Source organism: Sceloporus occidentalis, unplaced genomic scaffold (assembly GCF_023333645.1).
Source record: "Sceloporus occidentalis isolate IW3139 unplaced genomic scaffold, rSceOcc1.0.p SCAF_7, whole genome shotgun sequence".
NCBI classification, from domain to species: Eukaryota; Metazoa; Chordata; class Lepidosauria; order Squamata; family Phrynosomatidae; genus Sceloporus; species Sceloporus occidentalis.
The window spans coordinates 67958690-67985237 of NW_028316987.1; the positions used below are offsets into that span (position 1 = coordinate 67958690).

At 41.7% G+C, this 26548-nt stretch overlaps 2 protein-coding genes across 3 annotated transcripts in view; both read right to left on the reverse strand.

Moving 5' to 3' along the window:
• Positions 1 to 11049, reverse strand: part of LOC149309884 (putative acyl-CoA dehydrogenase 6) — a 68841-nt gene extending 57792 nt beyond the window's left edge. Inside the window, exon 1 of the mRNA XM_089534017.1 lies at positions 10846 to 11049. Coding sequence (XP_089390143.1) covers positions 10846 to 11049 — 204 coding nt within the window. The remainder of the gene's footprint in view (positions 1 to 10845) is intronic.
• Positions 11050 to 12624: 1575 nt separating this feature from the next.
• LOC149309885 (guanine nucleotide-binding protein G(I)/G(S)/G(O) subunit gamma-11) lies at positions 12625 to 21263 on the reverse strand. 2 transcript variants are annotated; one of them, XM_089531384.1, is made up of 3 exons: positions 21154 to 21263; positions 20622 to 20722; positions 12625 to 14421 (listed from the first exon to the last, which is right to left on the reverse strand). In XM_089531384.1, exons 2-3 carry the CDS (start codon positions 20715 to 20717, stop codon positions 14296 to 14298), a joined length of 222 nt encoding a protein of 73 aa, XP_089387510.1. In that variant the 5' UTR covers positions 20718 to 20722; positions 21154 to 21263; the 3' UTR covers positions 12625 to 14295. The 2 variants fall into 2 exon arrangements, with proteins under 2 accessions (XP_089387510.1, XP_089387511.1); XM_089531385.1 differs by lacking the exon at positions 21154 to 21263 and adding an exon at positions 20841 to 20979.
• Between the last annotated feature and the right edge of the window lie 5285 nt (positions 21264 to 26548).

Below are 26548 nucleotides of genomic sequence, written 5' to 3' on the forward strand. Positions count from 1 at the left end.
CAAAAATCAACTAGAGACACTCCCCATAAAGCAGAGCCTTTCCTTGAGCCAAACCAGAAACTGCACCAAAGTTGTGCTCCAGTCCTTAGGACTGGAGCGTAGCTTTAGCACAGCTTCTGGCCTCTTAGGATGCCTGCAGCATTTAAAGAGCATGCCTCCAAAGTGACTTGAAACAGCTTTATTTTGGCCTCTGTTTGGGCCCCGTCAGTTGTAATCCAAAAAGTCACAGACCTCAGCTCCTGACTGCTGATTTCTCTTTCAAGTACTAAGGCAAAACTGTTAAAACGGAATATCACCCATTTCCCTTTATCTCTATTAAAGCCACATAGGCCCTTTATAGACCAGCATGAAAGGCCAGCCTCAGGGCAGAGTCAGGGCGCAGCGTCCTAATGACACATGTCCAACTCTGTACCCCCAGGGCACACTGACACTGTGTGCTGCTCCAGATGGCATGTGACATCATAGTGTGCCTCTGGCGCTGAGTCCAAATGATTCAGTGCCAAAGAGATGCCATACAGCTGTGCTGCCACAGCTATGATGCCCTTTGGCCAGATCGGGGCCGCAGTGTGAGGTTGCCACGTCCCCGATCTGGCCAGGAAAAGGGTGGCATCCCACTGTCCTTTAGGGGCAGTCTATAGAGTCCCTTAGTGACCTTTCATTGAATCTTTCTTCCATCATGAAACAAAGATGGAATAATCATCTGCAAGATTTTAAGTATAACATCTGAAGAGACTGGTCATTGATGAGAGATCACCACAACTGCAGTAAGAGTTTTAAAACAACAATTCTTTTATTACGAGCACACTCTCTTACCCATAATTACTAGTAATTACACACACTATTTATGTCTGCATTCAAACATGTTTGAATTGAGCAGTGAATGCTGAGAAGTGACCTGGCATATTAAAAAAATTGCTTGCACAAGTACTCTTGCACATGTTGGGAAACCTAATTAAAGAACCACTCAAGTACTATTTGTATCTGAGAACTCCTCTTGGGTACCTGTATAATAAGAGCCAGAGAGACTGGGGGCGGGAATGAGATTTTGTGCAAGCAAGATGGTTAATTAAATTCTGAGACCAAAGTAAATAGCGCACATTTGAGCTACAATACTGTGTCTTGCTATGCCAGGAAAGATCATTTTGGATATACTTGTGACAAACTAATTCATTAACTCTTCCCTTTAATTAATGAAAAGAAAAGAAAGATAATAAGAGTAAAAAACACACATGGAGCCAACCCAGTTCTTTGGCAATAATATAAAGACTTTTAAAAGCTAATATTAAGATTAATGATTGCTAGGGACAATGGATGAAAACAGTATTACCTCATCAAGTTGTTTGAAACTCAGGCCTGGTACAGACAGGCCCTTTGCGGCACTCCCATGACGTGCTAGGGTTGCTCGGGGGCGGGGCGTGCACACACCCTGCAACCCTAGCACGTCATGGGTGTGCCGCAGCTGTGCGGCACCAGATGGTGCGCACAGCGATGACGTGCCAGCAGAGCAGCATCCAAATGGTGCTGCGCCACAAAAAATGAGTCACTTCCGTGCGCTCTTTTCTTGCTACGCAGCAGTGCAGCGCAATTTGGTTGCTACAGCACTGCTGCAGAGCAAGGAGAAGCGCCTCCCCGGTGCCTCTTTTTGGAGCTCTGTACCGCACCTTATACATATACTCAAAAGTGTAATCACTTTAAAACTGAAGGTTATTTTAATTCAGTTCATAGGATATTATTCTACTTATTAAGAAGTTCTGGAATGATTCCAATAGCAGATACCATAAATAGCTTACTGTTCTGTTAATAGTCAAATTCAATGTTGAAAAATTTGAGGGGGAACCATGTCAGACAAGGATGCATTTTATGATCCTATCTCTTTCAATACAGAATGTATCATATAGAAAGTGAGATCAGATTCAGAGAAAGGAGAATGAACATTAGAAGAAACATCACTAATTTAAGATATGTAGAGGGCACCATGTTACTAACAGAAAATAATTTACTCAGGTAAACTAAGGAAGAAAGTGCTAAATCAGGGTTACAGCCAGATATTAAGAAAATAAAAATAATAGCCACAGAAGATTCACATAATTTTAAAGTGGGTAATGAAGACACTATAATAGTTGAAAGTTGAATGCACCTTGGCTCAGTCACTAATCAAAATGGAGATTGTAGTCCAGAAATCAGAAGAAGATTGGGAAGGGCAGATATGGAGGTGGTCAGTGAAGTATAAAGGCATATATTTAAATACCAACTCAGGATTATCTATGCCATATTATTTCTATGGAACGACCTGCCGGAGGAGATCTGTCACATTTCCACTCTGACAGCTTTTAAGAAAACACTCAAGATGGATCTCTTCTGGCAGGCCTTTCCAACTTAGTTACCCTCCCCAGATACAGAGGTATTGTCCCCTCGTTTGTCTATTCTTCCCCGCCTATGTTTCTGCCTTTTTTAAAATGCTTTTAATGTTTTTATACTATTATTGTTTAATTCTGTTTTAGTATTGGGTATGGGGGGGCGGGTAGGTCTAGGGTTTGATTTTTAACTCTATTGTAATTGATGTATTTTATTGTTGTAACCTGCCCGGATTCTTCGTGATTGGGCGAGCTATAAATAAATCTTTATTATTATTATTATTATTATTATTATTATTATTATTATTTCTGATTTCTATATATGGAAGAAAGCTGACAGGAAGAAGATCAATTTATTTAAATATGATCCTAGATAAGAATTCTTCAGATACCAACTGCTTCAGATACCACAGACTGCTAAAAAGACAAATAAAGGAGCAAACAAGGCCTGAACTTTCACTTGAAGGAAAAATGATTAAACTAAGCCAACTGTAATTTTGAACATATTATGAGACAACATGAGTCAGTGGAAAAGACAATAATGCACAGTAAAACTGAAAAGAGAAAAATGGCATTACAGGTGGACTGATTCAATCAAGAAAGTCACAGCTCTGATTTTGCAAGAGCAGGCCAGAGCTATTGATGACTAGGACTCTTGGAGGTCTGTTATTGATGATGGAGCATAACAATGTAAAAACAAGGGCAGTTGTGGACTTTGTTGTTGCTGTTGTTAAACTGCCATCAAATAGACTTTGGCTTATGGTAATCCTATGAATGAGAGACCTCCAAAAGTCACCCTATCATCAAAAGTCCTTGCAGTCTCGGGGCCTGTTGTTTCCTTGATTGAGTTTATCCATCTGGAATGTGGCTTTCCTCTTTTCCTACTGCCTTACAAAGCATTATTGCCTTTTCTAGTGAGTCATGTCGTCGCATGATATGTCCAAAGACCAATAGTCTCCACTTAATACAACAAAATCCTAAAGCAGCAATATCTTCATTGGGCCAATTATAAAACATAAAATACATTATGCAAGGTTTTGAAGCTTCACTGGCTTCTTCATCAGAAAATGATGCCACAAAGTTAAAAAGTTGTTAAAAACCATATAGGAGAAAAATTGTGATGATGTTAGTCCTAAATTATGTTTGAGATTGGGGCCTGTTACAGACTGCCAAAATAAAGCTGCTTCGGGTCTCTTTGGAGATATGCTATTTAAATGATGCATGGGTCCTAAGAGTCCGGAGGTCGCGCCAAAGCCACACTCCATTCCTAAGCACTGGAGTGCAGCTTTGGTGCAGCTTCCGGATTCTTCGGATGCATGCATCATTTAAATAGCATACCTCCAAAGAGACCCGAAGCAGCTTTATTTTGGCAGTCTGTAACAGGCCATAGTTAGTTAAGATAGTACTGAGGGATCAGTACAGGCAAAAGCCATTTGCCTTATTGGCCATGTGAAGACTTTGGACAAATAGCAATAAAAGTCAGGTAATAAAAATTCTACTCTAGCAACAGAAAAGTAGCTTCTCTTGGGATCCAGCTGTCCCTGTCCTGTGCAAAGCTAACTGCTCCTGTCTTTGGCAGAGAACACTGAATTTCTCAAGGAGTCTCCGTGCTGTTACATCTGACAATGTTTAGTCATATTCGTTTCTAGGGAGAGTTCAGGCTTGATTTGCTCTACAACCCATTTAACTATCTACACGGTATCCACAGAATTCTTCTCCAGCACCACATTTCAAATGAGTTGATTTTCCTTCTACTAGTTTTCTTAATTATCCAGCTTTCAGCACACATAGAAACTGGAAATACAATGACATGGAGAATCCTAACTGTAATATTCAATGCTGTATCTTTACACTTCAGGATCTTGTCTAATCCCTTCATCAGTGTCTTTCTAGTCTTCTTCTGATTTCTTGACTGCAGTCTCCAATCTGATTAATGACTAAACCAAGGTATGAAAAATATTGAACCATTTCAATGTCTTCATTGTCTGTTTTAAAGTTATGTAACATATCTATGGTCATTATTTTTGTTTTCTTAATGTTCAACTGTAAAGCTGCCTTTGCACTTTCTTCTTTGACTTTCTTCAAGTAATCATTCCAAGTTCTTGTTATTCTCTGCATGTAATATGGTGTCATCCACTATCTTGAGTTAACTCCACTGCATAACTGTATAGTGACCAAGGCTGAAGGCACTAACTTGATTTCAGTTTGAGATTAAAATATATCATCTTAAGATAATAAGAGAATGATTGTTTTACCTGAAAACATAAGATTTAAACAGTTTATGTTTCTTTAATTTGGTGCAGCAGTTGAATATGTAAGAACCCTGTGTAGTATGGTTAGATCAGAATTTTAGACCAGGACTAGAAAAATGTAATTCAAGTATATATCCAGCAATTAAGCTTACTGGAACACTTTGCAGCAGTCCCTATCCCGCAGGCGTAACTTAAGTTACCACACAGAGTTATTGTGAGGATAAATGAAGGTATAGAAAGTCATCTTGGGTTCCTCAGAGGAAGGGTGGGATAAAAACTGTAGCAAATAAAAATAAATAGACAGACACATTTTTTTCCTGAACATTTGAATCATGGAATATATGGTCCTGCATAGAAAACAGCCAAAATTGTCCTTGCACTTGTGTTCCAAGTATTAAAGGCACATACATCCACACACATTAATGGCCATGAAAATGCCCATTTTGCAATTAGTTGAAAGTTGACCTAAAGTGTTCATTGCTTTTTTGCCTTCACCAACTAAGAGTCCAGATGTGGTAATGCTTACAGCAGACTCACTGAAATCAATGAGTTGTTGAAGTGCCATTGGTTTCAACAGATCAACTATAAACAGAGCTGTCTGGATCCAATCCATTGTATTCATTTGTATCTGCACTGGCCTTCTCAGATTCAAGTCATTTGACTGCCATGCCTCTCAGATAAGAGAGAGATGTTAATCTTTGTTTATTTCATTATCACAGGCAAAAGTAAATAATTTCAATTGTTTTCTCCCTGCTGGGTCAGTTTTTGTGCATTTTTAATGATCTTCTGCACTTCAGGATTGTATTTTTAAATTAAAATTGTTTGCACAAATAACGTGAATTTTATGCAATACCCCACATTTTTTGCATGCAAAAACCCAGTGAATTTAGTTTTCTGTGATATCACACACAATCCCAAACTTGTTGTGCAAACAATTTGTCCTCCACAAAAAAGTCCTGAAAATGAGAACATCTCACCATGGCCAACTATTTCTTTAATGGGCTGTCTCAATGTGTCAAAAAGACACACTTATCAAGGGTGGGAAAAACCTGCAAGAATTCTCTACACCTCTAAAATAATGTACAGTCATTCCTCCATATTTGCAGCTTTGATATTTGCGGATCTGATTATTCATGGATTTCATTAATATGTTCTCTCTAGGACTGTCTAGGTCCTCCAGTGCAACTCTGTGGTCAACTTTAACTAAAAGTTGCACTGAAAGACCATTTGTAGCTACTCCAGTGCCATTCTATGGTCAGTGTATGTTGGACATTGACCACAGTTGCACTGGAGGACCTAGAGATTCCTAGAGAGGTGTCCTCTCAGGTAAAAACAGTGTTTTGGTTATTTGTGGTTTTTCCATATTCACGGGGGTCTTCTTCCCCTAACCCTAGCGAATATGGAGGGACAACTGTAGTGCTCCCATTAGCTAGCATTTAAACCTTTCTGGAGAGCCTGAAAAATCTGGCAGATCATTTCACTTAGCAGAAATAGCATGTAGCAAGAGTCAAAGTAAGATTGGAATGTAATTGTCAGTTGCATTTTATAAGGGAAAGAGAAACAAAACCATGGCCTCTATGCAGAAGGAAGATAACACAAAAAGACAATTGTTTCTACCAGTGGCTGTGATGAACTTCCCCGTCCTTTACTATTGTCTACAGGGAGGATCTAAGATACAAGCCAAAAAAAGTATTTATCATGGCAAAATAAGAGTTCAAGGGAGAAAGGATGATGTGAAGTTCAGGCATGTTTTCTCTGACCTGCATTTGGTTCAGTCAGGTTTTGCATTGCACACTCTCAGCTACTAGTGCTTTCATAGATGCTGGGCGGTAGGCTAGAAAACATGCAAAAGAAGATAACTGCAATGATCAAGGACTTAGAGCACTTTCTCGGAGTGTTAGTGGCTTTAAACTTTAGCACATCAAAAAAACGGAGACATGATAGAACTGGGCAACAAATCTCATTTGGGGATTCTCAATGCCAAGGTCCTCCATAGGATAATAATAATAATAATAATAATAATAATAATAAAATTTTATTTGTAGCCCGCCTTTCCAGCGATCAAGGCGGGTAACAGCATATAAAAGTTTGACAATATACAGTCCGTAAAAACATACAAAACATTAGTCAATGAAAACATCAACAATTGCTACAATACGCTAACACCTCCAGCTAGCACAATAGTGCAACAGAGAGGGGAGGGTGGGAGTACTTCAGGGCATTAGGGGTATGCCTGCTGGAACAGGTGTGTTTTAAGACCCTTTTTAAATTGGTCCAGAGAGGTGGCCGAGCGGAGCTCGCCGGGAAGTGAGTTCCAGAGCTCAGGGGCCGAGATGGAGAAGGCCCTCTGAGTGGTGGTGGAATATCTCGCTTCCAGAACTCTTTTAACAACTGCTTCCCGGCCGACCTGAGTGTGTGGGGCGGATTGTATGGAGAGAGGCGGTCCTCCAAGTACCCTGGGCCCAAGCCATTTAGGGCTTTATAGGTAATAACCAACACCTTGTATTGCGCCCGGAAGCGAATAGGCAGCCAATGAAGGTCTTTAAGAACCGGTGTTATATGACTGGTCCTGGAAGATCCAGTGACCAGTCTTGCTGCCATATTCTGTACCAATTGAAGCTTCCTAGTATGGTACAAGGGTTGCCCCATGTAGAGCGCATTACAGAAGTCCAATCGAGAGGTTACCAGAGCATGTACTACTGTTTCAATGTCCCTCCGGCCCAGGTAGGGTCGCAGCTGGCGTATCAGCCGAAGCTTATAACAGGTGCTCCTGACCATCGCATCCACCTGTGATGTAAGGTGGAGCGACGAGTCAAGGAGCACACCCAGACTGCGGACTGAGTCCTTCACAGGAAGTGTGATGCCATTCAAGACAGGTGGAGAAATAGCCATCCCCGGGCCCGGGGAGCCTATCACAAGCACTTCCGTTTTCTCTGGATTCAAACTGAGTCTGTTTTCCCTCATCCAGCCCATTACCGACTCCAGACAGGCATCCAGAGGAGAGATGCCATCCCTGGTCACTGCCTCAGTCGGGGGCACAGAGAAGTAGATTTGGGTGTCATCAGCGTACTGATAACACCGCGCCCCGTGTCTCCGGATGATCTCTCCCAGCGGTTTCATGTAAATGTTAAAAACCATGGGGGACAGAATGGCTCCTTGAGGGACACCAGATGTGAGGGCCCTCTTATCGGAGCACACGTCCCCCAGCTGCACCATCTGGAATCTGCCCGAGAGGTAGGAACGGAACCACTGGAGGGCAGTGCCCCCAATTCCCAACTCCCTCAGGCGATCCAGAAGGATACCATGGTCAATGGTATCGAAAGCCGATGAGATGTCCGAGAGCACTAACAGGGACACGCTACCCCTGTCCATGGGCAGACGGAGATCATCGACCAGGGAGACCATGGCATTAGGACCACATATCAAGTTATCAGCCAAAAGTGCCAAGTGGAACTTCTCAACATGCCTTCAGACAGCAACCTGGATTCATTCATCCTTCACCTTCTTCAGACTTGGTCTGCCAACAACAACAACAACAACAACAATAATAATATAATGTATTTATATTTCGCCTTTTCCTGAGGGAATCAAGGCAGATTACAACACAAATATAACAGTCCAAACCACTGGACATCAAGCAGCTGTGTTTAAGAGCAGAAGTTTTACAGTTCTCCCTGCGTTACATGCTCATCTTTCCCAACTTGGCAACCAATAGATACATTTGACTACAACTACCACCATACCTAGCCAGCACAATGGCAGAGGTGACAGAAATTATAAGGCAGTGCATCTAGAAGGCACAGGGCTAAGGAAGGTTATGCACACTACACATTTATAGCAGGAGGACAGGGGGTCGTGGAGATGTCTCATCCACAGGGTCACCATGGGTCAGATCCATTCAAGGGCAGTTAACAACAAACAACAAAGGGTGGCCATATATCAAAAATGACTTGAAGGCACACAACAACAAACCAATATAAGCACAATGTGTGTTTGTGTGTCTTCATGTGTCCTGCTGACTTATGGTGACCCTGTGAATTCCATAGGGCAGTGGTTCTCAGAAGGTGGGTTGGGACCTCAATGGGGTGGATACAAGAGTTAGTTACTCAAGGATGGCATAAGACTTGGAGGCACTGATCCCTTCTCCTCCTCCTCTTTCCAAACTTTTTTTGGTGAAAAATTTACACAGGTGTTAAATATTGAGCTAAATATTGAATTCATTTAATTGATTTAAATATTGAACTTATTTAAATAAAACTGTTCTAATTTGAATGTTAAAATATGGATACAGTTGGCCCGTGGGCTCCACGGATTCCTTATCCACAGGGTCAACCATCCAGGGCTTGAAAATACATATTTTAAAAATATAAAAATTCCAAAAAGCAAACCTTGGTCCTGCCATTTTATACGAGAAATGCCATTTTACTACCCCATTTTATTTAATGGGTCTTGCACACCCATGTATTTTGATATCCACAAGGAGGGCCTGGAACCAACCCCAGCAGATACCAAGGGCCCACTGCATATGTTAATGTGCGCATGAAAATATGCACGTTAAATAAACAAAATATTTTTACTCATATACCATGTCAAGCGGGGGAATCATCCAATCACAGTTGGAAGAGACCCCAAGGGCCATCCAGCCCAACCCCCCTGCCATGCAGGAACTCTCAATTAAAGCATCCCCGATAGATGGCCATCCAGACTCTGTTTAAAGACCTCCAAAGAAGGAGACTCTGCCACTATCTGAGGGAGTGTGTTCCACTGTCAGAAAGCTCTTACTATCAGAAAGTGCTTCTTAATGTTTAGGTGGAATCTCTTTTCCTGCAGTTTGAATCCACTGTTCTGTGTTTCTAGTCTCCGGAGCAGCAGAAAACAAGCTTGCTCCAGCCTCAATATGACACCCCTTCAAATACTTAAACAGGGCTATCATATCACCTCTTAACCTTCTCTTCTCCAGGCTAAACCTACCCAGCTCCCTAGGTCTCTCTTCATAAGGCATGGTTTCCAGACCCTTCCCATTTTAGTTGCCTTCCACGCTCCACCTTGTCCACATCCTTTTTGAATTGTGGTGCCCAGAGCTGGACAAAGTATTCTAGGTGAGGCCTGAACAAAGCAGAACAGAGTGGCACTATTACTTCCCTTGAGCCTAGGCACTATACTTCTATTGATGCAGCCTAAAGTTCGTAATACAAAAGTGTAAAAAGCTTGAGTACCACTGCCATAGGGTTTCCTTAGACAAGGAATACTCAAGAGGCAGCTTTGTAGGTTCCTTCCTCTGAAATTAACCTACAGCACCTTTGTTGGTGGTCTCCCATCCAAGTACTAATCAAGAGCTGACCCTGCTTAGCTTCCAAGATCTCACAGGACCTTGTGCCTTTAGGGTTGCTGTTGTGTGCCTTTGAGTCGTTTTTGACTGATGGCAACCCTAAGGCAACCCTATCATTGGTTTTTCTTGGCAGGATTTGTTCAGAGGAGGCTTTGCATTTGCCATCCTCTGAGGCTGAGAGAGCGTGACTTGCCAAAGGCCATCATAAAGTTCCCCTTTTTGGCTACTTAGACCTTAAAATAGCTCTCTAGCACGGAGAGACAGTGTGGCCTTGTGGTTTGAGTGCCGGACTATGACTTTGGACTGGACCTGGCTTCAATTCCCAGCTCGGCCATGGAAACCCATTGGGTCACACTCTCTCAGCCTCAGGGGGAAGTCATGGCAAATGACAACTTGAAGACATACAACAAAGAAACAAAAAAGTTTGGAAAGTCAGCATGATGAGTGTTGGGACTATGACTCTAGTGAGTAGGGCTCAATTCCCATGGGGGGGGGGACACAACCCTGGGCAAGTCACACTCTCTCAGCCTCAGGGGAAAGCCATGGAAAACCCCTTCTGAACAGCTCTTGGCAAGAAAACCCCATGGTAATAGGTCCACCTTACGGTCTCCATAACTTGGAAACAACTTGGAAGTCAAACAAACAGAAAAGTTTGGAGAGTCAGCATGGTGATGATTGGACTATGATTCTGGTGAGTCAGGGTTCAGTCCCTATGAAAAGACAACCCTGGGTGGGTGACCTTAGGCAAGCCACACTCTCTCAGCCCCAGGGCGTGAATAGCCATGAACTAATTTCGCCAAGAAAAGCCCAGGATAGCCAAAGGTCAACGGTTTGGGGACGCCTGTGACCCACGAACTGGGGCTGGACCGGCCAGCAGCAGGCAAGCACCCAACATGGCCGCCTCAGGTACCTTCCTCAGGGACTCCCTCAGGGCGAAGTGCTCCTCAGTGTAGATCAGCTGGGCTGCTGCTGCTGCTGCTGCTGCTGCTGAGGAAAAGCCATTGGAGCGCTCGCTGCGCAAAGAGCGCAGGGGCGCGCCGCCGTTGCGCAAACGTAGCGGCGGCAGCGAGAGGCATTTAACGGGGAGCAAACGGCAGCGACGCAGCAGAGCCATGTCTGGAGGACAGCGGAGTCCGCGTGGCGCATGCGCAGATTGGGCCCCTGGGGGAGGATGAGGGAGGGCTAAACAGAACTGAGACCTTTTTGGAACGCCTCCTTGGCTCTTTCTTCTTAAGCTTTGTTGTTGTTGTTGTTGTTGTTGTTGTGTGCCTTCAAAACCTTGTTGTTATTAAAGCTGGGAATCAAACCCTGGCCTCCAGAGTCATAGTCCTAAAATATTCAAACCACTGCATCTATAAGCTATAACTTATTATCAACAACCTTTTGCCTTCCCTGACAGTGCAAACTTTCTCCTCAGAAACGTGGTTTTTTTTGTTGTTGCAGACATCAGGGATGTATGGATGACAGAAATTATTGGGGGCATGCTTATCAAATTTGCAGATGACACCAAATTAGGAGGAGTAGCTAACACCCCCAGAGAGGGCAGGATCAAAATCAAAAATGGCCTAAAGAGGCTACAAAGCTGGGCCAAAGCTAACAAAAATTAAATTCAACACAGAGAAATGTAAAATATTGGATGAAATGCACAGATATAGGATGGGAGACACTTGGATTAAGGAGAGAACGTGTGAAAGGGATCTAGGAGTCCAAGTAGACCACAAGTTGAACATGAGTCAACAGTGCAATGCAGCAGCAAAAAAGGCCAATGCAATTTTAGGCTGCATCAATAGAAGTATAGTGTCTAGATCAAGGGAAGTAATAGTGCCGCTATATTCTGCTCTGGTCAGGCCCCACCTGGAATATTGTGTCCAGTTCTGGGCACCACAATTAAAAAAGGACATTGAGAAACTGGAGCGTGTCCAAAGGAGGGCGACTAAAATGGTGAAGGGTCTGGAAACCATGCCCTATGAGGAACGACTCAGGGAGCTGGATATGTTTAGCCTGGAGAAGAGAAGATTAAGAGGTGATATGATAGCCCTGTTTAAATATTTGAAGGGATGTCATATAGAGGAGGGAGCAAGCTTGTTTTCCGCTGCTCCAGAGACTAGGACCCGGAGCAATGGATGCAAGCTGCAGGAAAAGAGATTCCACCTCAACATTAGGAGGAACTTCCTGAGAGTAAGGGCTGTTCGACAGTGGAACACACTTCCTTGGAGTGTAGTGGAGTCTCCTTCTTTGGAGGTCTTTAAGCAGAGGCTGGATGGCCATCTGTTGGGTATACTTTGATTGAGAGTTCCTGCATGGCAGGGGGTTGGACTGGATGGTCCTTGTGGTCTCTTCCAACTCTATGATTCTATGCTTCTAGGGACGGTTCCTGAGCAAAAAGTGTGTGCCACCACCAGAACAGATGACATAGCCATGTTAGTCTAGGAAATCAGTATGCAAAGGGATCTTGTAGCACCTGTGAAATTAACTGAAAGAGAGAAACTGATAAGCAGTATGAGCTTTTGAGACAGCATGGCTTAGTGGTTTGAGTAGGACTCTAGAGACTATTGTTTGAGTGCCAGCTTGACCATGAAGCTCACTGGGTCAACTTGGGCAAGTCACACTCTCTCAACCTCAGGGGAGGTCATAAAGCAAAGTACAGCAGCATCAAAAATTCACAAACAGTGATAACTTTATTCAGCCAACCAAAATGCACAAAGTACATTCGAAGCTCCATTGGCTTCTTCATCAGATGAAGGTGTTTTTAAAAAAATCATACAGGATATTTCTTTTAATGATGATGTTAGTCACAGGCTTTCATTTTCTCCAAGTGTTGCTCTGTGGAGGGATATCTATGCAAGTGAGTCCCTCCACCTTCTAGCCATGTGGCACCGGGAACAAAGCATTCCCAAGTCCAGGAGATAAAAGTTGAATTCCATTAGCAATACAAAAGGGTATTTCTTTGCGCGGGGGGAGGTATTACTGTTTAGTGCATTTTAAAAGTTACTTCAATTTTATTTACAGGTGCCATGGCGTTCCCAGAATAAAAAATTAGTGATGTCTCCTTTATCTTTAATGGTTGTGTGGAAGAGAGGATTTCGGCAGCTGTTGTTTGTTACTTGGTTGTGCAAGAAGCAACACCTGCAGAAATTCCTATTCTACGCAGCTATTAAAAGTACAAGAGTCTATTGCAGTCTGGCAAGCCACTACAGGAGGGAAACCTGGCTAGAGCTTACATAGTTGCTTTCCTCCCTTCATTATACCATATATACTCGACTATAAGTCAATCTCATGTATAAATCGAGGGCAGATTTTGGGGCCACAATTATGGATATTGATATGACCCCTGGATAAGTCGATGGTAAAACTTAGTGGCATGTAACAAAGGATCTAAATGACGAAGCAAAGGAAAGTGATGCCAAAGAATTACAAAATTCTGGCAGGCATAACTGTTTGGGCTTACCTTAAAGGCTTCATCACTTCCAGGACACATTACATTCTTGCCTTTCACCAGGGGGTGGTTCCCCCTTTTTAATAAGAGTTAAAAGTACAGTATTTACATTGACCCATGGTTTTTGCGGTCAATTTTTTGACCAAAATTTCTAGACTTATATATAATGTAGTTCCTCCATGCCAGCCCACTATAGAGCCTCAGTCCGGGATTTACTGTGGTTTTAATTTAAACAAATAATATATAAAACACAGTAATAAGTGATTTTTAATAAATATGGCTTATTTAGTTCAGTGAAATTGTTTTAAGAAATGGGCACCAACAACCTGACATTTAACCTCTGTATATATAAATATGAGGAAGTAGTTTCATTGATCTCATTATTTACAGGTATATGCATTTGGGGTGCATTTTTCCCAACTGTTACAGCCACCTAGGATTAATCTGAAGTAGATGGCTTGGAATCAAATTTTAAAAAAAACATGTTATGTTTCATCTCTGTATTAAGGAACTGCTGTTTTTATGTGACAGTATAATGCCACAGTGCTCTTGAGGTTAAGATTTTATATTCTGCCCACACATGCACACACATTCAAGTGAAGCATTTCACCATGCACTCTGAATTTGCTTTTCCAAGGTAACACTATGGATAGTTGTACAAATAGATTTTTATTATTATTCAAACAAGCAAGCAGCACAGGAAATTAAAAGAGCAAGAAATGGCCTCTAGGAATGTATTTAGTGATACATTAAGTTAAAAAAAATCTGCTTTAGGAACAGATATTATAAGCAGATATTCCCATTCTCATTTTTTTTTAAAATCAGTTTCTCTGTATTGGTTCAGCAAGAACTCCTGGAACTTGAGCTAATTATTCAAAGGTTTTTGTTATTATTCCAGTTTCACAAAAATTGCATAAATCCTGTTTAAGCAATAACGCAGCCGCCTTTCTCTTTAAAAGGATTTCTATCTTCAGGAATGCCTTTCACCAGTGGGTCTTCTCCAGATCTTTCCTCAATGTAATTTTTGATTTCTTCTGAACATTTAGAAACCTTAAGAGGGAAAAAGAGAGAGAAATCTGGTTTGAATATACAAGGCTAACAGTGCAATCCTTGATGAAATATGTGTTTTCTGTCTCTTCTTTGAGAAATTTGCTGAAAAAGCAACGTGTTGGCAGAACTTCTCTGCTGTCTAAAATCTGCCAACAGAACAGCCAAAAGAAGGGTAAAGAAAGAATCAGACAAGTAAAGGATTAAATTAAATCAGTCAGATCTCCTTAAATTTAGGGACATAGTCACAATGCCAGCACAAAGTTAGGCTGAGGTGAGGGTTTTCCTAAATAATTTCCAGTTGTCCTAGACTGGGATCGGTTCAGCACAACCAGTGGTTTAGTGTTAGCTCAACTAGCCTATGGCTATCTTCACCAGTCAGAACTGTGCTGGAAGAGAACAAAGTGGATTTTGTGTGTTCTCTCTCTCTCTCTCTCTCTCTCTATATATATATATATATATATATATATAGGTTGTACCTATATCATTCTGATTTCTCGTGTTTGTGGAAACATAAGAGGCAAAAAATATAAATCTGGCTCTGTGTTAATTTTCATCTTGCTTGTTATCAATCATTGTTCCCCAAATTAACTTGCATTAGAAAATTCACATCACTTGTATAAACTACACCAGGGTAGACAAAATGTAGCTTCCTAGGGCAATTTTTGTGGCCCTGAGTGCCCCTCAAGGGTAATAAACAAACAAACAAATAAAATGCAACCTTTCCTTCCTTCCTTCCTTCCTTCTTTTTTTTTGGGGGGGGTGAGGATCCAGAATCCCCCAGATGCCCTTTAGGTTGTCTGGAGGGCATTCCCATCATCTTTGGAGCCCCTTGGACTGCCCAGGGGTAAAAAACAACACTTTTTGTAATTAAAAAAAAAACATTTTTTCTCCCCAAAAGCTCAAAAATGTCCACTGTGGCTCAGGGGGTGCATTGCCACCACATTTTGCCAATTCAGGCCCAGGAGAAACCCAAAACATAGCAAAAATGCCCCCATACCCTGTAGGGGCATTTTTTGGGGAGGTGACCTAAAAAGACCCTCCAAGTTCTCCTAGGGGTCTAATGCAGCCCACTAACTTTTCACATTTTCCCCCACCCTTTGCTTGCACCATCAGTTTCCCATTTGCTCTGGATGGGTGGTGGGAACACCACGTACACCTTTATCAAGTACGTTTGTTGAGGTGTTTTTTTTTTTTGCTGATTATGATTTTAAAAAACAGTCTTTAGAAAAATATAAGTTTCATAACAACAAGTAACTTGAACAGATAAATAAAATAAACTGCAAAGATTATTTATACTGCAGTGTAAACACAGTAATTATAATTCCATAGCAGCAAAGGCAATCCAGCCATTACAGTATGATAAAGTGTTGTTTTCTGTATGAAAAAGTAAGCAGTGGTACAGCCAGGTATCTAAGGAAGAAATTCTACATCATGATTACAAAGGTTTTGTTGCATGTGCCCATCTACTGATAGCACAGATGTAAACAAGTTCATCCACAGGTAAGCATGACAAAGTACAACAGGTTTTACTCCCAGGAAAGTTTACAAGAGGATAGTCATCAAGGGATATGGCAGTCCTTAATGCAGGGGTGGAAATCATGTCACCTTCCAGATATTGTTGAATTGCAAGGCTCAGTAGCTCCAGCCAGAATAGCCAATGTGAGGAATGCTGCTCACACTTTTTCCCCACTTGCTAGAACTAGAACCTTGAAACCAATAAGTAAACAGAATGATACAATGTCCAAAAAACAGATTCCACAAAACGATCCTAGAAGTTTTGAAAGTTTAAAACTATGCAAGGGTTGATTGCATTTGTCTAACCTGCAGTTTATTGAACCATGAATGATCATGCCCAGCTCTGTCTAAGTTTCTGAGCTCAAAGTAAAATATTTAATACAAGAGGAGGGATCCCCCACAGCCAGGAATCACCTTGGACTTTCTACATACCTTTTGCCACCAAATGATGCTTTCCCTCCCTAAGCATCACCTCCCAGATGCATTCAGTGAAAAGTCAGAGTATATCCAGCCATCTGCATTGCTGTTGGGTGAACCTGATAGAATCACAGCATCTCCTAACATTTTAGAGCAGTGGTTCCCAAACTTTCATCCTCCAGGTATTTTGGACTTCAGCTCCCAGGAACCCGTCATCTTGACCAACAGTCAGGAACTCTGGGAGCTGAAGTCCACAACGTCTGAAGGACTATAGTTTAGGAACCACTGTTTTAGAGGAAGGGACCCCAATTTAGCTTGTCTACATTTCCTGGTCATCTCTTCTCATCCCTTAAGTCCAGCTGTGTTATAAAGAAGGCAGGGAAGGATGGAGATGTGATCAAAGCCATGAGTAACCATAGCTGGAAAAATACAGCAAAGACATTTTAAGTAATAGGGTTTTTGGTCCAAATAAATACTGAGTAAAGACATAGGGACACTCAGTAAAAACATATGGACACAGTGAGCCAAGAAATCCAACAAATGGAATATAATTAAATACTGTCTAGAGGTATGAAATTTGCTCCAGGGCTAAATCCTGTCATAAATGATGTCCACATCAGCAAAGTATGGTCTGTGGGCCTCGTGTAGGCCTTGGGACCCCCTAAGCACAGCCCCTGAATCCCCTGACATCCTCCTAAATTGGAGGGCTGATTTTGGGCCCAAAACTGATCCAAATCTTCCGCTAACCCTCCAAAGCACCCCCAATACAGAAAAAGTAAAATAAAAAAGCAGTTGAAAATTGAACAAAATGATGGCCAGAGATGATGCTGCATTACTTTGGGCACACTGGAATCTGCTGATGTGGCCCACAAGGCAGGCAAAGGGAAAGAAAATAGTCCTTGCCCCTTGCACAGTTGCCCTCAGATGTGGGGTTATGAGAGAGAGAGAGACAGAGAGAGATGGTGGGGGAGCTCATCTTCAATTGCAACACCATTGCTTTTGCACAAAACAAGTAGTCCACAGTCCATTAGTCAAGAGAATGCTTCATATTGTTTATCTCATGAAAATATTTTTATCACGCCATTCATAATTCTAACTGGTGCACAGTTTACTCCCCACCACCACCACCTCCACAGCTGCTGGACTATTTGTTCCTTCCACGCTACACTACACCGTGGCTGCTTGCCATTGCTTGTACTTAAGCAATAAAAAAGTGGCAGATTTAGCCCTCTGCTCACATACCCCATAATTAGGCTATTCACACTCCTCCCCTTTCCTTGTAATTGTAGCTTGCATTTTAGTTCTGGCTGTGTCATCAGCTCTCTGGCTGATGTCAATAGCTGTTTCCTGGTGTCAGTAATTCCAAAACTGTGGTTCGTCAGGGAGCAGAGGCAGACCAAGCCATTTTGGTCTTTCAGACAGAAAATCCAGCTAGTCCTGCAACTCTATGGTAAAAATATAAGTATAAATCTGTGGCAGAGTGAAAGTAGATGAACAGACATAATCCAATAAACAATACAGGTAATCCTTAGAGGTAATATTCCGCTGACCTGATTTTAGGCATAAAACACATTGTATTACCCCTGAATAATCAAATTCACAGTTTGTAGGTTCCCTATGGATGTCAAGGTACCCATAGTTGCCAGGACTACCTTTTTATTTTTTGGTTTCAGCTGTTTCATCAGGTAAGGCCTTTCATGGAGAAAACAGTCCTGGCCTAAGGCATCTAAGGCCCAGTAACATTCAGATTGGGCTACGGCAATCAGAGCTTGGGCAACTTCCAAATGTCCATCTTAGATTGTACGCCATAGGCAGGTTTACTATTATATATTTATTGTTTTTATCTACAGCGCTGTGCAAATCTACAGCGCTATATAAATAATAATAATAATAATAATAATAATAATAATAATAGTCTTGGCTGGAGGATTCTAGAAATTGTAGACCAGGAGGGACCTTAATTTTAAGCTCTAGCTCAGCGGTTCTTAACCTTTGTTGGGCTGCGACCCCCATTGGGGAGGAAAGTCCCGCCCGTGGCCCCCCTGATAGGTTGCGAGGCCAGGAAGGGGCGGGACTTCCAGCCACCTACAAGCCCCAGCAGGCTTTGCAGCCGGAGGTCCCACCCCTTCCCAGCCTCCCAACCAATTAGGGAGGGCATCAGGGGAGAAAGGGCAGGCCTTCCAGCCACAAAGGCCTCTGGGGTTTGCAGTCCCATCCCCTTCTCCCCGTGGTTGCCTGGCAGCCACAGGGAGAACAGGAGGAGGCAGCCCCGACCGTCCCTTCCTCCCCGCGGCTGTCTGGCAGCCGCGGGAAGGGAGGCAAGGAGGAGGAGGACCCCCACCCCCTTCCCTTCCTCCCCGCGACTGTCTGGCAGCCACGGGAAGGGAGGGAAGGAGGAGGAGGCGGCTCTGCCCCCATCCCCTTCCCCTTGCGAATGCCTGTGCCAGGGCCAGCACTCGCAAGGAGAAGGGAAAGAGGAGGGAGCCCCGCCCCCTCCCCTTTTCCCCATGTGGTGCCTGTGCTAGCGCCAGCACCCGTGGAGAAAAGGGAAGGGGGAGGGGGGATTCCCAACCTGGCGACCCCCAGGTTGGGAACCCCTGCTCTGGCTAATGTATATACTCATGTATAAGTCTAGAATTGTAGATTAAAAAATTGACCTCAAAAACCTGAATGACTTATCCATGGGTCAATGTAAGTACTGTATTTTAACACAAGGTGAAAGGCAAGAGTTTAATCTGCCCTGGTCACCTTACACTCTCATTGATCCAGCCTTTAGTATGTGCACAAATAGTTCTTTAGCATTATTTTTCTATACTTTATCCTTTACATCCTTTATTACATGCCCCTGTTACCCTCGACTTATTCACGGGTCATATCAAAATCCATAATTTTGGCCCCAAAACTTGCCTTCAATTTATATACTTATAGTCGAGTATATACGGTAATATGATCTACTTGAGGGCTGCCTTTGAAGAATCCTTAGAAACATTAACAGATCCAAAAAGCTGCTACTAGCTAAATGGAGCACAGAAGTTCAAACTTTCCCCACATTTTGTTTTGTTACCAATTTGCTTCCCAATCCCAGCCCAATTCAAAATTCATAGCCATGCTGGGAGGCGCAGTCCAAAACCCTAACTCTTCTAAGGTCTCCCAAACTGAGACAGAATCCATGTAAACACAGAATATAAGAGCAATGCTGGGTCAGACCAAAGCCCTAACTAGTCCAGTTTTCTATTCACAACGATTGATTGCCTCTGTGAATTCATCTCATGGTCTTTATCCATTCCCCTTGAATACCTTCCAAGTCGCCAGCTATTCCTGCATGATATGATACCCAATTCCACCATTTAACTCAGTGATTCCCAAACTTTGGTCCTCCAGATCTTTTGGACTTTGGGTCCCAGAATTCCTGATTGTTGTCCAACTTGACTAGGTTTCTGGGAGCTAAAATCCAAAACACCTGGGAGTTCTGGGAGCTGAAGTCCAAAACACATGGAGGACCAAAGTTTGGGAAACACAGCTATGTACAGATGTACAGTACCTCCTTTTATCTGTGCTGAGCTTACCATCACTCTATTGGTTTTTGAACTTGAATGCTATTCAGAATTTTATAGGAATATTCCAAGACCCTAAAATGCTGGAGAGAGAGCACTCTGCACTGCAGTATTTTGTTGCAAGTGCCAATAACTACATAACTATCAGGCAGTAGTGATGCTCAATTATAATAATATTACGATCAGAAAGATATCCAATAAAAATCAACATGATGACATAAAAGAGGAGAAAATAACTTAGATTTGTAAAAATGTTAAATGGCTGTGCTTTTGAATTTAGTTTTTAATTAAAGCTGGACAAGTGAAATCAAATACTGCCCACTCCCATCTACAATCTTGTATGTGTTCACTACTTCGTTGCCTGAAGTATTAAGAGGGATCAGGGTGAGGCTGGTTTGTTATTGTCTAAATCTAGAAAATCCAGAGCTTCCTTTAGCTTGCCGGAGAGAACTGCTGGTGATGATTTCCCCTGCAAAGTAAAAAACAACAACCTGGGCCTCATTTCTCAGAACCTTCAATGAGAACAGGCAGTCTTTTGCCAAATGGCTTTGTTTACAATAACTCCAACTAACCTGTTGCAGAAACACCTCTTCCCACCCTCAGCTTCCAAACCTCCATGGCAGAGCTCTGATGATATTCCCCTGGAAACAGGAACTCTTTCAAAAAGCAACTCTGCCCAAATCTAAAGGCTAAAACCACAAGGGGAGTACTCACAGGTTGCCTTTCCAACTTGACTTCTTTCCGGAGCTGCTCTATTTCCATTTTCAGTTTATCCTTCTCACTCAGATCTTCTATGTTGATGGCTGGCATCGTTGCTTTAGAGCAGGAAGACCAGGGGAGAGATAGAGAGAGAATGGGTGGGAGAGATGGGGTTAAATTAGATTGGAAACAACTTAACTTTATCCTAATTTCCCTGAAGTAGCAACTTCTTACCAGCCAATTCCCCTGCCAGCCTCCTGAGCTCCTAGTAACTTTCTTTTCAGGATTTTAATTCATCAGCAGAAATCCATCCTAATCTGATTAAACAGCACAGTTTGAATCCTCCCTCCTCCACGCTCTAGTTTTCCCTGGTCCTAAACCAAAAATGAGGCATTAAAAACATGCATGGAAAACCAACCATCCTGTTCTCTCCCTCATGCCATGCCCAAACTGCCCAAACCACACACACACACACACACACACACACAGAGGAAACCAGATTTTACTTGGATTGCCAAGAAATAAATTCCTAGAGAATTCGCTCTACCTTGAAGTATTTCATGTGGGATTCCCACACCTGTACTGTGGGTAAAGGCACGGCAAAGGATAGTTCCCAGTGTCCATGAAGTGAGTGTGGAGTAGGCCAGGGGGCTGAGGCTGGGGGGAAAGGAAGGCCATTAGAGACAGGATGTGTGCTTCTACTTTCTCTACAATGGAAACATCAAGTGTGCTGAGAGTTGCTCAGGAAATGGGTTTGCTGAGGAAACGTCTGGCCCTTTGTGTGTGCTACGCTGTGGAGGCAAAACAATAGAGGAGCTTGGAATATGACATGGGAAACACTGGGGAAAGAGAAGCAAACTAAGCATATAGAAAAACCATCATTGGATTGCAATCACCACCATCCTGCCCATTGGTTCATGTTGGCTCGAGTTGGAAGTCCAGCAACATTTTTGGACAGTCCCACCAACTGGCCACCTTGGTGTAAAAACTATATGGAAAAATCCTGTATGTGGAGAGACTTTTGAGACTAACTGAAAGAAAGAAATTGTCAGCATGAGCTTTCGTAGACTACAGTCCGAGGAAGTAGACTGAAGTCTAGGAAAGCTCATGCTGACAATTTCTTTCAATTAGTCTCTAAGGTGCTACAAGATTTCTCTATGTACTGATTCTACAGACTAACATGGCTATATCTTTGAATTCTACCACAATGGAGAAATCCTATGCATGTTTCCTCAGCAATAAATCTCCTTTAGGTCCAAAATACACTGCAGAAATAATCCAGTTGGAGACTGATTTAACTGCCATGGCTCAATGCTATGGATTCCTAGGATTTGTAATTTGTTGTTGCTGCAAAGCTCTCTAACAAGAAGGATAAATGTCTCACAAAACTACTGATCCCAGAATGTGTGTGTGTGTGTGTGTTAGATGCTATTTTTGCAGAGGTATTGTATCACCCTTAATCATATCCTACTCCCTGTTTTTTCTTGCACTGGGAACACTCTTGGAGCTTCATTTTTAGGTAATCATTCTCATCATAACGTGGTGCCTCTTCCTGCAGTATTAAATGACTTAGAATAGCAGAAACTCCTTCAGTTCCCATCCTTATTTTTCACTCAGGCCAGCTCAAGTTGGGGAAATGGGAGGAATTGCCATTGTTTCTCTATATAGAACATACCTGATTTAGAATTTTCCTGGAAGGCTAAGAATAAATGTTTCCAGATTTTCCAAAAAGAGGGGGAAGAAGCTAATCATTTGGGTGTTCTCAGCATATTAAGTAATCCAATAGGGGCCAGACGCCTATACAAAACTGGTAACAGGGTAAAGGAATATGTCCAGAAAAGGGCTGATCAATCTCTTCCTTCTGGTTCATTTATCTCACCTTTTCATATTCACATGGTTAAACATATTTAAACATAGGACCTTATCACACTAGACTAATCCTGCTCAGAAACAGGATTTAAAAGTGGAAAAAACCCACAAATGTGGGATGTTTTTCCTATGTCGTTTCTCCCAAACAGCAATAACGAAGTTCCCCAAAGTAAAAACATGTCGTTTTTGTCCACTTTCCATTCGTTTTATTTTCGTGTTATTGCTATTTGGGAGAAACACGTTAAAATCCTGTTTCTGATTAGGATTTGTCTAGTGTGATAAGGCTCATAGTGTTTCATCCTTGACTATCTGCACAGTGGATAAAAGGTTATAACACAGCTGAAAATGGCAATGAAAGAGTTATGGAGACGAGGTTTAACTGCGACTCAACCAGGCCTATAATCAGTAAATAAGAAAAAGTGAGCATACACAGGAGAACAGAGAACTGCTATGGCAACTTCCTGTAAAATTGTCGGATTTGCAGTTTATGGAGGGGGATTTCGAACTCTCAGTCAGAATCTCACCAAGCTATAATTTGCATGCAGAGATAATTATAGAAATAATTACCACGATTCAGTCCAGGGTTTGACAAAATGTAATCCTAAGAAAGCATGCACACTCATGTCTCTCCCCCATTTGTGAAAAATGTTTGCCCAAATGGCCAATAAGCCCTTCCAAAGCATCTGGGAAAACGGGCAGATTTGCTGTGTATGGGCTGTTTCAAGGGGGCACTTTTTCAGAACTGAAAATGGCTTCTACTCTTCCATATTTTTCTTGGAGGGGGAGGCCAGCTTAGGCTTAAAACATAGCAAAATTCTATAATTATATATGTGATATTGGCATTAGATATGGTGATCCTAATAAGCCAAATAATCTGAACCAAAATCATAAAAATCATAGATATTGTATACTCTAGGTAACATAGTTACAAAATATAATGGTTTCTTTGCAGGGAGAACTAGATTGCATTTAATTGCTTGGGGGTCACAGTCCCTGAGGCTGATGTCAGTAGATGGAAAGGTCACAAAACCATTGAAGGTTTCTATGTAATGATTCTCAGGCTGCCTTTCTTTATAAAGCTATACCTTTTTTTTTTTTAAATGCAGCTGGTGTAATACAATCAGTACATAAATACCAGAGCTTGGAAAAATTACTTTTTTGTACATTCGGACAATATCCAAAAAGTCACTTTGCCAAACTCTAAACATAAACACACAAGAGGTAAGACAAGTACTTAGGAAGAGACTCACTTATAGAGCATATGCTTTACATTCACAAAAAAAGAGATACCTTTATTAGTCAAGTGAAATGCACAAAATACATATCATGCATGCTTTCAAAGCTTCACTGGCTTTTTCATCAGGCTAAGATGTTAAAAAATAATATAGGAGAAGAAAAAATGCCGGTTTTTGGAGTCACAGGTCTACATTTGGTCTCAGATGTTACTTTTGTTGTCAGCTAAGATGGTACTGAGGGATCTCAATGCAGACAGAGGCAACTTTCCTCCTTGGCCATGTGAACATCAGGTACAATGGGCTATACAGTACAAGACATGTAATAAAATTGCATCTCCATTAGCAATGGAAAAGTAACTTCCCATGAGAATCAGGCTATCCCTTCAACGTTTTACGTTGGTAGAATTAAAAGAAACAGCTGTATTAATATATAAAATCAGTATGTAGAGAGAGCTTCTAGCACCTTTGAATAACTAAGAAGGAAGTTGGCAGCATGAGCTTTTGTAGATTTCAGTTAGTCTCAAAGGTGCTACAAGAACTTTCTTCATAATGATTTATGTTGTATGCAAACAGTCCCAAATTCAAAACCTGGGCCTACCTTTTAAAAGGATCTGGTGATCTGTGAAATTACAGGAAATATCTTTCTCTGGCTAAAACCCTGAAGAGCACCTGCTAGTCAAAATAGACAGTGCTGGAACTGGGCAATACTGTTAGTCTCAAGTAAAGTACAGCTATTAAAATAAGGGGAACTTGGTAAATAAACCCTTATATAAATTTAACTGATTCAGTCAGTCTGCTGCAGTTGAGACAAACAATTGGATTGAGGCCTGGGCTGGATGGACAAATAGCCAGTCTTGAAATGAGGCACACATACTCCAGTGTTCCTAAAGCACTCTTTGTCTATTAGGCTGCATCCACACTGCAGAAGTAATCCAGTTTGACACCACTTTAACTGCCATGGCTCCATCCTACAGAATGATGGTATTTGTAGTTTTGGGGGGCACTTGCTGTCTTTGGGCAAGAAGGCTCAAGACCTTGTAAAATGACCAATCCCAGGATTCCAGAAAATGGAGTTACAACCCTTAAAGTGGTTTATTTTAATTTCTACAATAGTGATGCACCTTTAGATTACTTAGCAGTGGGGTGATATACTGTAATTAAATCATCATGCAGCATAGGCTGCATCCACACTGCAGAAATAATTCAATTTCTGGAAAACCCAGAGCAAAATGGTAAGTGAAAATGCGGGACAAAGGGATGGAAACCTGGAATTGGGTCCAGTTTGAGACTGCTTTAACTGCCCTGGCTCAATACTAGGGAATGGTAGGAAGTGTAGTTTTGTCAGATGTTTAGCCTTCTCTGTCAAGAGGGCTCTGGTGCCATAATAAACTATAATTCCCAGGATTCCCTAGCACTGAGCCAGGGCACTGAAAGCAGTCTCAAACTGGATTATTTATGCAGTGTATTTGGGACCTTTCATGGATTTTCTGGGATTTGTCATGTTGTGAGACATTTAACCTTCTGTGCCAGAGTACTTTGGTGCCACAACCAACTCCAAATTCTGGGATTCCATAGCATGGAGCCATGGCAGTTAAAATGGGGTCAAACTGGATGATTTCTCCAGTGTGGATGCAGCCAGTGTGACTCTGGAAAATGCCCCAAAGTATATCTCAGCCTTCAACTCTTGGCTGGATATTAGCCTTCCAGTGAGTGAGCATCTATTGGGGGTAAACTTTTCTTTGGAAAGGTGTGCTGGTGCTGGTCCTCTGGCATCCCTTCGCAGAGTGACCAAAGGTCCTCCATTTCTATGCCCTGTCCTCCATTTCAGCCTTCTGTTCGGAATGTCAAAATGTCCTCCATTTTGAGCAGGTCTTAGAAGCATGAATTGATATTTCTATTAGAATTTTTTATCTTTTATTTGGTCATGTCTTCCACAGGATAACCAACTGTCCTAACCACAAAGGAGGGCAAGGCACCACAAAACACCAGGCAGTCAAGAAAAATGGAGGACTTGCCAGAAGAAAAAACTAAAAACACTTAATATAAATGAAAATTCATGCTTCTTAGTCATGCTCAAAATAAAGGACCTTCAAGAAAAATGGAAGATGTGCCCACATAAAAGCTAAAAACACTTAATATATAGTAAATGTAAATTTATGCTTCGTAGTTATGTTCAAAAATGGAGACTCCTCCAAGAAAAATGGAGGATGTGCCAAAAGAAAAGCTAAAACACTCATAGAAATGTCAATCCATGCTTCTTTGTCATGCTCAAAATGGACTTTCAAGAATAGGGATGTTTGATGAAGAAACAGATTAAAAAATGGTAGAATTATGACAACAGCAGCTAGGATAGCAATGGCTCAAAAATGGAAAAAATGTGTAATACTGTCAATAGAAGAGTGGGCATTAAAATTGATATAAAATGGCAGAATTGGATAAATTAATTGTCTTAGGAAAAATGGAAAGTACGTAAAAGATTAGGAACAGACAACGAAACATATAAATAATCAGTGGGGAGTACTGAAACAATTGGACTTCTGGATTAATTATTTTTTTCTCTTTTTAAATGTATGCTGACATTATTCCTTTTATATAAGTCAGAAATAGGTTGGATTCTATATATTGTTGTTTATAAACAGTTTGAAAACCTTAGTAGGAACACCAAGTACTTCTAGCAATGGAAGATAAAGCACAGAAGATATATTATGAAGATGAAATAATTAAGTAGATTTGTATTCCTGATGTGTTGTTTTCAAATGTATTTTTTGTTGGTTGATTTGTGTAAGGAAAAAATAGTAATATATTTTTTTTAATTTTAATTTTTAAAAATGAACTGTC